Source organism: Botryllus schlosseri, chromosome 12, assembly GCF_051294905.1.
Source record: "Botryllus schlosseri isolate E-star chromosome 12, Bs_hap1, whole genome shotgun sequence".
NCBI classification, from domain to species: domain Eukaryota; kingdom Metazoa; phylum Chordata; class Ascidiacea; order Stolidobranchia; family Styelidae; genus Botryllus; species Botryllus schlosseri.
In genome coordinates this window covers 1771694-1783938 of record NC_137247.1, presented here as the reverse complement: position 1 = coordinate 1783938, position 12245 = coordinate 1771694, and the positions used below count along the sequence as shown (strand labels likewise).

General features: G+C 39.1%; 2 protein-coding genes across 2 annotated transcripts in view; one reads left to right on the top strand and one right to left on the bottom strand.

Annotated features, from left to right (window-relative positions):
- LOC145452907 (macrophage mannose receptor 1-like) overlaps positions 1-12245 on the bottom strand; it is a 448907-nt gene that overhangs the window by 93122 nt on the left and 343540 nt on the right. The window lies entirely within an intron of this gene.
- The window catches only part of LOC145452896 (uncharacterized), a 172899-nt gene that overhangs the window by 121750 nt on the left and 38904 nt on the right, over positions 1-12245 (top strand). Inside the window, exons 30-43 of the mRNA XM_080331023.1 lie at positions 388-490; positions 1630-1750; positions 1967-2158; positions 3171-3372; positions 3850-3943; positions 5076-5134; positions 5190-5293; positions 5628-5724; positions 5849-5913; positions 7093-7227; positions 8388-8519; positions 9344-9501; positions 9681-9816; positions 10024-10130. Of these exons, the coding sequence (XP_080187149.1) occupies positions 388-490; positions 1630-1750; positions 1967-2158; positions 3171-3372; positions 3850-3943; positions 5076-5134; positions 5190-5293; positions 5628-5724; positions 5849-5913; positions 7093-7227; positions 8388-8519; positions 9344-9501; positions 9681-9816; positions 10024-10130 (1705 nt within the window). The remainder of the gene's footprint in view (positions 1-387; positions 491-1629; positions 1751-1966; positions 2159-3170; positions 3373-3849; positions 3944-5075; positions 5135-5189; positions 5294-5627; positions 5725-5848; positions 5914-7092; positions 7228-8387; positions 8520-9343; positions 9502-9680; positions 9817-10023; positions 10131-12245) is intronic.

Sequence of the window (12245 nt, the reverse complement as noted above, 5' to 3'; positions counted from 1 at the left end):
CTTGTTAGTAACTAGTGTCCAAACATAGCACAACATAACGACTAATAGCATACCGACTAAACTAAAGAGGCGACGCCCAATCTACATACATAGGAACCGTCACGTGATGCCTAATAATTTTATAAATACTACTTCAGTAAGAAATTTAACACTTATTAATTTGTTATCGATTGTCTGATGTCAATCATCTCACCAGAGTGTTTTTATTACATGTTCGTGATTCGAATTATCGGAAAATAGCCCAATACGATTGCTTCAGTGATTTTAAAACCATGGAATATCTCTGAATACTTGGTCATAAAAAAAAACTCCACTTGCCAATTCCCAAGTATGCATTATACTGTGTACGATGACAACAGATTATACGATTACACTGTAATTTATTAGTGTCAAGCCCTCCTGAATATGTGGCAAATATTGCGGGAAATTGTTCTTCGAAACTCAATGTTGAATGGAAATCGAATCTGGAAGCTGTCTCTTTGGTTCACAAGTAAGTATTCACTTCCATATATAGTAGGGCGTTGCGATCTTGATTATAATATGAACGATAACAGTCTGCCGGAAGATTCATATGGTGAATCAGCTCACAATTGTTTACAAAACCACCAGCTTCATACCATACGTGCATGATCTTAATTGCCGAGTATGTGGAGTTTGGTCGAAACATCGGTGGCATATAGAAGCATAGTCTTATTTGAGGAGTTTAAATAATTATGAAGCTATCTCTCTAAATCAGGGGGGCACTACAGCCCGTGGGCCGCATGCGGCCCATATCACCGTTTTGTGCGGCCCGCGAAAGCCACATGAAACGTTGTAAAATATTGATAAAATACGTACTAAAATAAAATTAATGTGGGTACTTGCTTGAACTCTTTCTCAATATACTTCAACATGAGAATGATAAATTATATTCTTGTTCTTACCACGGTATTTTTTACTTATTTTATTGATGGCGCGATAGCCTAACGGCCCATATGAATTTTTAAAGGTTTGAATTTTCAAACATCACAGAAAGTGAAACGTAAATGACTTAATGCGGACCACGAGTGTGATTTTTGATTGACAATACGAGAAGGTTTATTACTTTTAGTGTTACTTTGAAAAACCGATTCACGAGTGTGTTGGATAGATTCGTTCTTTGTGTGTGTGTAGAGGTAGCCTATATATATGTCTAATATATTTATATATTGTATAGAAGCGTATTTAAAGGTAACATGGTTATGCTGCTGTCCGCATTGCGTGTCCTGGAGTTGAAAATAACGCACAATCATCTAATCTATGAACAGATCCAAATTAACATCCAGTTCTAAGAATCGGGACAACCGTCTTTGATTCTTAGTTTTGGTAATGAGGACTACCTGCTTTTAAATGCTCGTCAATGTTTCTGACGCGTAGACGTCATCATCAAATCAATGTTTGATTTGTTTTAAATATACCAATTTATGGATAATATTTCCATGTTGTCGGTCACGATATAATCAAATACCAATATTGAATTTCAGTTTAGTATTACAGTTTTTATATAATGCGGCCCACGAATGGATTCAAATGTTAGATGCGCCCCGCGAGCTAAAATGATTGCCCACCCTGTGCTCTATTATCGTTTGATATGAAATTCGATCTCCGTAGGCTGTTAATCAGGAATGATCATAACGAAAGCGATGTTTACGAAACGTTTGTAAATGCAACAACGGCAGACTTCCAGATGCATACAAAGACTGTTCGACCGTGGTCTACGTATACTATATCGGTAAAGATTTTTCATTCTAATGTGTAGTAACTTGCATTTCTAAATATGAAAATACACCAATGATGGAAATTGGTACTAAAAAGCTTCATCCAGGTCGCACATAACTAACTTTCTCGTGTTACTGACAGTGATAAGTGCAATCGATACCATGACATTCTTATCTTATCTTCTTTCTGCATACTCAACATTATGCTAAGTTCTAATTGTGCGTTACAGTTGACGCCATGTCTGCAGGAGGGGAAGCAGTGCAAAGCGAAGTACACTCTCACCAACAAAACTCGATATATGAGTGTGGGATTGCCGCCAAAAGTCAGCGATTTGCGATTTGCACAATCAAACTCAACTAGCTGTACTGCTGCTTGGGCAAGGCCTGCAGATGTGCCAGTCGGATATATAACCCGATACAAGGTATGAGGTTCTACGAGGAAATAATTCAAATGTTACATTGCGCTTAGTTCCTATCGACGCATCATTTCCATCATGAAAAACTGATATATCCCAAATTAGGTTCCGCGATCCACTTCATCCTTCAACTCAAATCCGACTGTTTTGGTTTCAGTCCTAATTAGATTCAATTTGGGTGAACTGATACATCGGTAAGGATTTCACAGAGGCCATTTATTTAGGGTAACCATATTTTGGAATCTGCAATGGAGGACAGTTTTTCAAAATTTTCAAACTCGGAATTCCGAAGAACATTCTTGAAAAATGGTCAATTCTTGGTCGGTTGACTAACAAAAAAGGTCAACTTTCTCGCTCAGCGCCTGACATACAGTTTTTTCCTACACGTTTACATGTGGTTAACTAAAAAATAACATTAACTTTCCTGCTCAGCCCCCGAAATACCCGCCGCCGCAGCGTATTTTGGTGCTAATTACGGTATCTCAGTCCAATTTGACAGTAAATTTGACCAAAATTCCGAAATAAGAGGACAAAATCTCAAAAAGAGGGTCATTTAGGCGTCCTCGGAGGACATTTTCAATAACCTGAAAAAAGTGGGCTAATCCTCCTAAAGGAGGACGTATCGTAACCAAACATTTATTAGGGTTTACTTTTATAATCTTCACTTCCTCGCTATTCTCGTACGTGAATAATATGATAATGTTGAAGTATACGGGAATATCTTGGACTGACACTCGTCCGGATTAATCGTCAACCACTTGTACAAAACATAGTTCTTAACAACTGTACAATTTGTCACCACTCGTTGACGAGTAACTCTGATTAGTGTCAGCAGATGATGTTACGGTTTATTTCAATGTTGAAGAATGCAGTTCTGGACCTATACAAGAGTCCATTCACGTAAGTTATTTGCTTTCACATTCTTGTTATTTTCAATGCATTATTTCCGACAATTTCCTTTCAAGAATTCAATTTGACACGTTATTATTGTACGATTATTAAGTGCGCGATATTTCAGATAGTAATTAACGAGAGTTCAAGCGAACCATCACCGGGACTGCAACGCCGGGAGAGTATTTTTGAAAGTTTTCTCAGTAACGATAGTGTAATGTACGAGTTTGCGCGGAAGCATAACTCTATTTACGAAATCAGCGTACAGGCGTACACTTGTATGGGTCCTGGAGACATTTCCTTCATTGTCTGCAATCCTGATTTGGAAGGTAGGATATTTAAGTGCACAATTGCAAGTCATATTTTGCAACAAGTCGGAGGATGAATTAGAGTATATCGATGACTCCAAGTCCCATGACTGTTAGCGAAAGATGTTCATCACTTTTTAGCCGAGGCGGTCACTTATGGAGTACTAGCATTACGTTATCAAGAGCTTACGATTTTAGAGTAGGCTATTTCTACTTCCTGCATTTTTACAAGGAACACTAGGCTGAAAATACTCACTCTTTTGATTACTTGTAAATTGCTACTTCTACTCATACTGGAGTAGAAATTTATGTTGCCACTTCTATACTTGTATTTAAGTACCAACGATGATTATTTGGATCTCCTCTGCTTATTAGTTGCAGCTCGAGCATTACCCACGTTCAATGCGTGTCAATGTGGATATTTTTATCATAAGGCAACGTACTGCCAAACAGGCATCGTGTAGAGTTGCAAATCACATCGCATTGTAGATTCTACAGGTGGTAACGGTGCAGTAATCGGCGGCGTAGTCGTTGGCGTGGCGTTTATATTATTGCTAATTGCAGCGGCGGCGTACTGGATTATTGTACGCAGGTTAGTCTCATTTCTTTCGTAATTCTTCTCAAGTACAGTCCACCCGGCTTAATTTGGACAGAAGTAAAATTGCACCTAAAAAATTCCGATTCATTCGGACAATTCGTCGCTTGAATAACACACATTGTCGGAATTCATATCGTCAAGTTGCGGCACAATACACGGTATAGCCTGATCCGGTCGTTTCAACAATAATCTATGGTGGAAACAAAAGTCAATCCAGCCATTAACATCGACGATTAACTGACATGAGGCCGTGACAGTCTCATAGTTTCTTTTACGTCTGTACAATTAGCTCTCACTTATAGATCAGAATGACACAGAAAAGTTTTATGCCTAGCACAAATCATTTCGCATTTAATTTTTCTTTAAATTTTTTGCGGAGCACGTCTATCAGGTGGAAATATACTTTCTTCCAGCCCTTAAAAAATTACTACACTCCTTTTACCCTATGTGTGTGTTTTACACAGTAGTATGGTAAATATTATATAGTATTTCTCAAATCGTTTGGTGTCGAAATACAGGCCTGTTATCAGATCCAAAGATGTCACTATCAGCGGCTAAATTATTTATCCTCACCAGCGTACAGTTGTAACACTGATGAATTCCGGAACTCTTTGAACTTAGTGTAAAGGGCCATAGTAGCCGTTCATCATATCCCGATACCAACAACAACTGCAACAGTACTGAACAATGCAACAAATGTCTTGATAGCTCGTACGTGTTGTTCTCGCAAATGAAACATCAAATAGTGACGTTTTATTCGTTCGGGTGACAGAAGTCAAATTGTTTTGCGCGACACATGGTGACTTTCTTTTCAATTCGATTTTGGTTGACTCGTAATTTATTCCAACTCCTCATTTGCCAGGCGGAGGAACTTTAAAATAAAGGACATTGGCCCTAACAGGACTTTAGCTATTTTTTTCATTCATTTACCATCTACTGAAACGGATAAATATTCTGAGATAGAGACACAAAAATATAGATCGGACATCAGGTAGTTAGATAAAACTGAACTATTCGTTCTATTGGTCTCTACACTACATGATATTAGAGGTTTCTTTCAAAGCAGTGTGATCAACTGTCATATATCATTACCTACCTTGTTAACAGTTGCACTTCATATTTTCAGAAAACGAAACAATACAGCGAGCACATCTATGGAACTAACGTCTATATACAACGTTATCGGTAGGAGAGGTAAGGGCAATAAAAGGGACAATCAATAACAACTCTTTGTGTTTAGAACCGATTAGTAAATCGGCTACTGGCATCTCAATGGATGATTTCGAAAGGAATTACAACTTAATGCAGTGTAATAATGGAAAGCAGTTTAAAAAGGAATTTGAGGTGTGATTAATGATAGATTTTAAAAACGCAAGAATTTATCGACATCAATTTTAAATTGTACTTTCTTGTAAATTTTGATGATTTTATACATTCGGCTAATGCAATATTTCCAATCACTCATATCAGTCGACAAATCGAGAAATCAATAAATTGCATCATCCAAAAACGACTGAAAGAGATCCAGTTCCATACGAATTTTTTCAAACTTTCGCAATGTTCATGTAGCATTTAACTTAGAAAATAATAGGAGGACTGAACAACGGATACTAAAGTACTCACATTGCAACATACCACGACTTGGGCAGAGAATAGAGACATATACTTCCTTCTTTAGGACTTGCAGTTGCGTTCGAGCAATCTCCAATTGTCAACTGAATTCGCTGCAAACCCTGCTTTAATAGTGAAGAATCGATTCAAAAATATACTTCCGTGTGAGTAAGCTACGCTATAATGTTGCAAATGATAATCGCTGGTAGTTTGAAAAACTAATCATTGCAAATTTCCATCCACGTTTATGGTTCATTTTGTCTTAATTCTGTCAATTTTTCTCAACAGACGATAACACAAGAGTTCATATCGGCAATAATGACGACGGATATATTAACGCATGCTATATCAATGTAAGAGAATGTGTTTACACCAGTTGTTCCCATACTCTGTCTGATCGCGTGTCACCTGCCAACGCATATCTGGCGCTGCATACCACAGTTACTTTTCGTGCATGTGCACTGTGCAGCATCTTGGTGCTTCTACAATTAAATCGATGTCCTTGTCCATGTTTGACTGAGCTGTAGGCCTACCAAACGGTTTTCTCAATAGCCATATGACTGTGATCATATGTTACATTGCAGTAATGATCTCAATAAAACGGCTCACAAAATACATATGCATTGGATAGGCGTAGGGATCCATATTACTGATGCTCGCTACTAATGTCCCGAAGTTTTTGTGAATAAATTAGCAACACACAGTTATTATTTCATGAAATAGGTCTACTGTAGTTCTGTACCCCAATTGGCTGGTAATTAAAAAACGTAAAAGCACCGAGGCACGGTCGGAGTATAGCTGCATGTAACCACAGGAGTCAGTGATGTACCTGCCACACCACTGGTAAATTTCACTAATATTATGCGTGGAAAGCGTCATATGAAGGGTACCATATGGTAGAGTTACAATACGTCCTCTTGCGAGACGATTGTCCTCTTTTTTGAATATTTTGAAAGTGTCCCCGGAGGACGGCCAAATGTCCTCTTTTTGAATTTTTTTTGTTAAATGTATGCCAAAATTCAATTGAGATACAGAAAATTAGTACTCAAGTAACGGTGTTGTGGGTATTTTGGGAGTTGACCAGAAAATGAACCTTTTTTAGTCAACCAACGCGGAATTCAATAAACGCGTATATTTTGATAGTCGAGTCCGAGAAATGATCTCCTTTCTATAGTCAAGCAACTAAAAACTCGGATTAAATTGATCATTTTTCCTTATTTTACTCCGTTGTTGTAAGTCTGAAAATTTTGAAAAAGCGTCCTCTTTTCAGATTTTCAAAATATGGTAACCCTACCGTATGGTTTGTGTCCACTGCTTTATATATGCTGTCTAATTTTAAGATGATACCCGTAAAGTCAGGCTCAAGACTTACATTATCTCGGTAGTCTCACCTACATCGTCTGATGTAGAGGTGTCGTGTATATCCCCAGTTATTTCTCTGATCCCATATGATTTGCGAAATGAGTTGCGAATGTAGACGGATATGCGGGATTTCCCAATAAAATCATCTAACTAGATCAATTTTCTTGCAGGGTTATCTGATGTTGAGAAAATTCATTGCGACACAGGGGCCTTTGAAGAGAACAGTTAATGACTTCTGGTTGATGGTTGTCGAACAAGAAAGTGTCGTAATTGTAATGTTGGCGAAATGTATCGAAGCCGGGAAGGTACAGACATCCTCGAATAGAGTCAAATAAAAATAAGTCAACCAAAACAGAAATGTAGAGAGGAAGTAGCCTATTTAACCAGTACAGCCTAATGCCCGCAACAACTAAAACTGGGTTCGCTAAAACCCTGAGCAGGTATAAATAACATCGGAATTCCTTGAAATTCCAAATACGGTCTCTATTCATATAATTGTTTTGTGAGTCAATTAAAACGCTTTTTAATCGACAAAATCTAAGATGCAGCAGCGTTTCCTGAATGCTGGTCAGTGTTTTCATTATGTTGAAAACAATAGTGCGCCTGGATCCAGAAACGTGAAGCGTGTTGTTCCAATTGATGAAATATCTATACAGTATTTGTGATAAACGGTGTAACTACGCCAAACTATTCGAGTATTCTGTACAAGTAGAAGTAGTTTGTTTGTTTTGGGGTATTCATGGTGTTTGTCGACTACTATGGTCATTTACACCAGGCCGATAATCTTAATATTTTCCGTAACTGCCGACTTATAGCACGGCCCACCTCTAGGCTTTTTTAAGACACCGCTGACGCGGATGATGTGGCGAGGAGGAGCGTAGGTAAACCTCCAACACTTAGGTATCGGAATTCGGAAGTCGACCTCGGTCGGACTCGAACCTACACCCATTGGTGTTGCAGCCGCGGATTATACCGCTGCGCTATCTCGCCACTAAGTAGAAGTAGTATGTCCCCTATAAGAGTTTTCGTGACCCGCCTGGACAAGTAAAACGTAAATTTGACCTGTGGAATAAAGTGTCAAGCACGACGGGTAATCAATGTACTTTCCACCATACTATTGCTATGCTCGTGCATTTACGTTGGTATTGCTTGACTTTTTATTTGTATACGACTAGTAATTATTGCCAATCATCATTTCCTCGCTTTGCTTTGCATTTATAACGTGTTTTCTGTTATCTACTCGCCCTCGTTTATCAACACTGTGGATAGGAATCGTACGTATACCGCTTTCCAATGTTATAATAACCCTTCTGAGACTGAATTCAATGGTTTCTGATTGGAAGTTAGCCGTATATGTTTATTGTTCTCCCAAGACCGTAGGACGTAACACGCTAAACTTCAATGCATTGTTATGTGCTTTTGCGCTGATTGGAAATATTGTTGTAATAACTGACGCTCGTTTCAGGCTAAATGCGAGAAATATTGGCCTGAATTCGGGGAATCTGTTACTTTCGGAAAAGTCTACGTCACAAACGTCAATGAAGTGAAATATTCTGGATTCGTCTGCAGAACACTAAGCGTGAAATTCGATCTTGGTGTAAGCGATCTAATTTGTAGCCTGCCTATATATAGATGATGTGAACATTCGAATAGGGCATATGTTTCCACACAATAACGAAGATAGCATTTGCAACCCATCCGCTTCTACTTTTGCAACGTACATCTAGCATCTATTGCAGGGGTCACCAACCTTTTTGAAACCAAGATCTAATTCTTGGTTACTGATGGATTTCTTCACTAAGTTAGACATTCAGAACATTGGGTAAGGTTTCCACCGCTTACCATGAACAGAAAACTCTCACTCACCGGGACTCACGCCAGTGTTTTCGGGCTCAGTTCCGTTGCCGCACTGCGCGCCGAAGCCCCAAATCTCCGCGTCGAAAATAAGGAATATTATCTAGATTCCCGTTAGGCCTACGCTTGCGCTAAGACGAGCAACGTGCCGATCAAAAACTGCCCGCGGACACCGCGTTGGTGACGCTTGATCTATTGGTTGCTGCCCATACCGCAACTGGAAAATGAGGATTCCTTTTTAATGATTTTGCATCCTTTTATAAAGGGTGGGAACACTGTAACAATTGAAAAAGGAAAATTCTGTGTTCCTGTAACGTCGACTACTTTTGCAATTTTTGCGCACATATAGGCCTCTCCGTCATCTAAGATCTGGAATTTCTTGGGCTCTCGTAGAAATATTTAATTTACCTAATATAATTATTTGACGTTTAATCAATGCTGTTTCTTCTATTCATTGATCAATATCAAGAGTTATTTATTTTTCATATATATTACGTAATCGACTTATAAAATTAATTAGCTGTATGTTGAGCATACGCTTACAGCATACAATGGTTCAATTTTCAGAATGGCTATAGCGAGAGGAATGTGACGCAATATCATTTCTTGAAATGGCCCGATCACGGTTTCCCAAATACTACATCCTACATTCTGCGGATGTCTCAGCAAGTTATCGAAACGCACGAAAGAGACGGACCTGAATCACCAATTATTGTTCATTGCAGGTAACTAACGTAACCACGTTTTTAATGTTCTCATCGGGAAATGTGGTTTGAACTATATATCGAAAATAGGTCCTTATAAGTTTGCAGTAAGCAGCGTCCTAATTCAGGGACCGAAATATTTACTTCTATATGAATTATGTTGCTTCGTTATTTTTATACATGGGAACGATTTTTTTCAGTGCCGGAGTTGGAAGAACCGGTACATTCATCGCATACGATATTCTACTTAACGAGAGCAAGGTGGCTGGAAGTGCAGACGCCTTTCAATGCGTGGCCAGACTAAGGAGTCAACGTGTAGACATGGTGCAAAACTGCGTAAGTATTCAATATAAGTACCCATATTATTATTACCACCCACCTGCATGCGCTCCCAGCCATTGTGGTATATTACGACAGCTGAAGATAGTTTTTGCAGACATATAGAGAATACATAGCTAACGAAACATCATGTTACTGACCTACATCTAAAATTATATAATCCTACTGGAAAACAGGATTCGACCAGCTTTTATTTATTCAAAGGACCAATACATTCTCGTCCATAAGCTACTTCTGGAATCTCAAATATTCGGCGTCACTGACGTATCAAGACAAGTGATCGTGGACTCGCCCTCGGATGATCGTTCCAGGTGCTTGAATCAATGTAGCCGAATTGGTGTATTCTGTAGGCTACTGATACGATATTGTCGGGGTGATTTTTAAACGATAGTGCCAGCTTGACGGTCGTGAATGATTTTTGTTACTCTTAGCATGGTGGAAGTGCTTGATCGAAACTGGCGAGTAGCATTTCAAATAGAAACAATTGACTCGGCTTAATGCAATTTAGTATACACACATTTCTATCAGTTCCATTCACAAGGAAATTGCTGTAAATGAATGATAGGAAACGCCTAACAATAGAGTTCCATTGACGCACTCATACCGCCTTATGTATACACAATATAAATTTCGAGAATAGAGGTTTGCTTCCGGGAGAGTTAGTCGATTATGCTACAATGTCTCCACTTCTACAGTTTCATAGCCTATGTAACTTCTAATATATTGGCGGAGTTAAGCAACATACTGCCATCGAGTGGGCTGCACCGTCAGTTAAATGGCACGATTACGGTTGCATTTAAAACAAAAATCAATTTAAAACAAACATGTTAAAAACAAGGCGCTCGTTTAAAACATGATTTTTTGTTTTATTTAGGCCAGGGGTTCTCAACTTCCCTTGTACAACGGGCCGCATTTTTACAAATGAAGACGCTGCGGGCCGCAGAATATTAATATCATGTATTTGCGGGCTACTATTAAATTCAGGCTACTATAGCCTATTTACAAGTCGTATACTGGCATTTAGTACATTTTCATGCATTCAGGGGCATTAATGGACAACGTTCGTAAGTTTACAGTGGCTGTTTTTTTTTTGTGAGAATATGTATCTTCCAGCGGTACAAGTAAATCCCCATATGGAGCCTGCATTACATTCGTTTCTAAGTAGATAGATATATGCACCCCAAACCCTTCCAACAGAGAACTGAACTCCCTGTTTCAATGCGTGAGTGAGCAAGTATGAAATTACGGCCACACTTTCGTAACAGAGGCCATTATCATGACTTTCAGCTCTCAGTGATATGAGAAGAAGTCTGGTGTTCGGGGTCATTTCTGAGCAACCAATCCACCCTTCTCCTTTCCTTCCATGGCTGATGGAGCCCTGCACCAATAGTTACAGGAGTCCGCTTTGTAAATTTGTTGTTTTTCGCATTTCCTCTGCAAATATGTCTACTCTGATAAAATGCACCCAGATGATTAGCAATGCCATGTCTGTGGAGTCGGCGGATTCGTCCAATGCTAGGCTAAAGTAGTCTACGCGGCAACGTGGTTCAGAAATGCGATACAAGATCGACTGGAATTGCTGTTACTATTCCGGTCACGGTTGAATCAGACAACTGTAGCTTCGAAATTTGTCAGGTCATGATGTCCTCGCTGCTAAGTTCGGGAAACAGCGAATATTCGCACAGTATATTGAAATCTTATTGAAATCACACCTTTTCTAGCAGATTTCTTTGGTTTAGCGATATTCTGAGCAATTTTGAACAATGCGTCTGTAACGTCGCTGCCAATTTTAACAATGCCAGAAATATGAATTGCTGGGCTTGCCACCAGGCTAGCATCGTTTTCTCTGAGATCAGGCGATATGTGAAACTCCAGAAGAAACAGGCGTGCAGGTACAGGCGTGCAGCTTCGACGCTTCGTTACGACAACTGTTTTTTGACAAATGTGACACATCGGTTTTCCATTTATATCTGGGAAAGCAAATTCATTGCTCAACGCAGAGTTACAAACCCAGCTTTCGACGTTCTCGTTCCTAGTACTTATTTCTGCTAAAACCATTCACGGTGTGTGAAACACTTTTTAAAAGTGTTCTACGCAGCGGGATTATCTTGAAGCAGAGTGCAGCCGAATACCGATTCAAAACAATATCAATCTAAACTTCAGCATGGGTCTATATATCATGATACCAGAACACATCAAAGAATGAGTAATCAAACGAAACAGAGACAGTGCGATAAGAAAGCTAAGTAGCTAAATTAATATGTAACAATTCTGTGCCAGTAGTAATTGCTTCCGTAATGAAAGATGTCGCGGGCCGCAAAAGAAACGTCTGCGGGCCGCGGGTTGAGAACCCCTGATTTAGGCCATGACGTCTCGAATATTGAATTGTGACGTCATTGTGATATTGGCATTGACAATCGAAAATA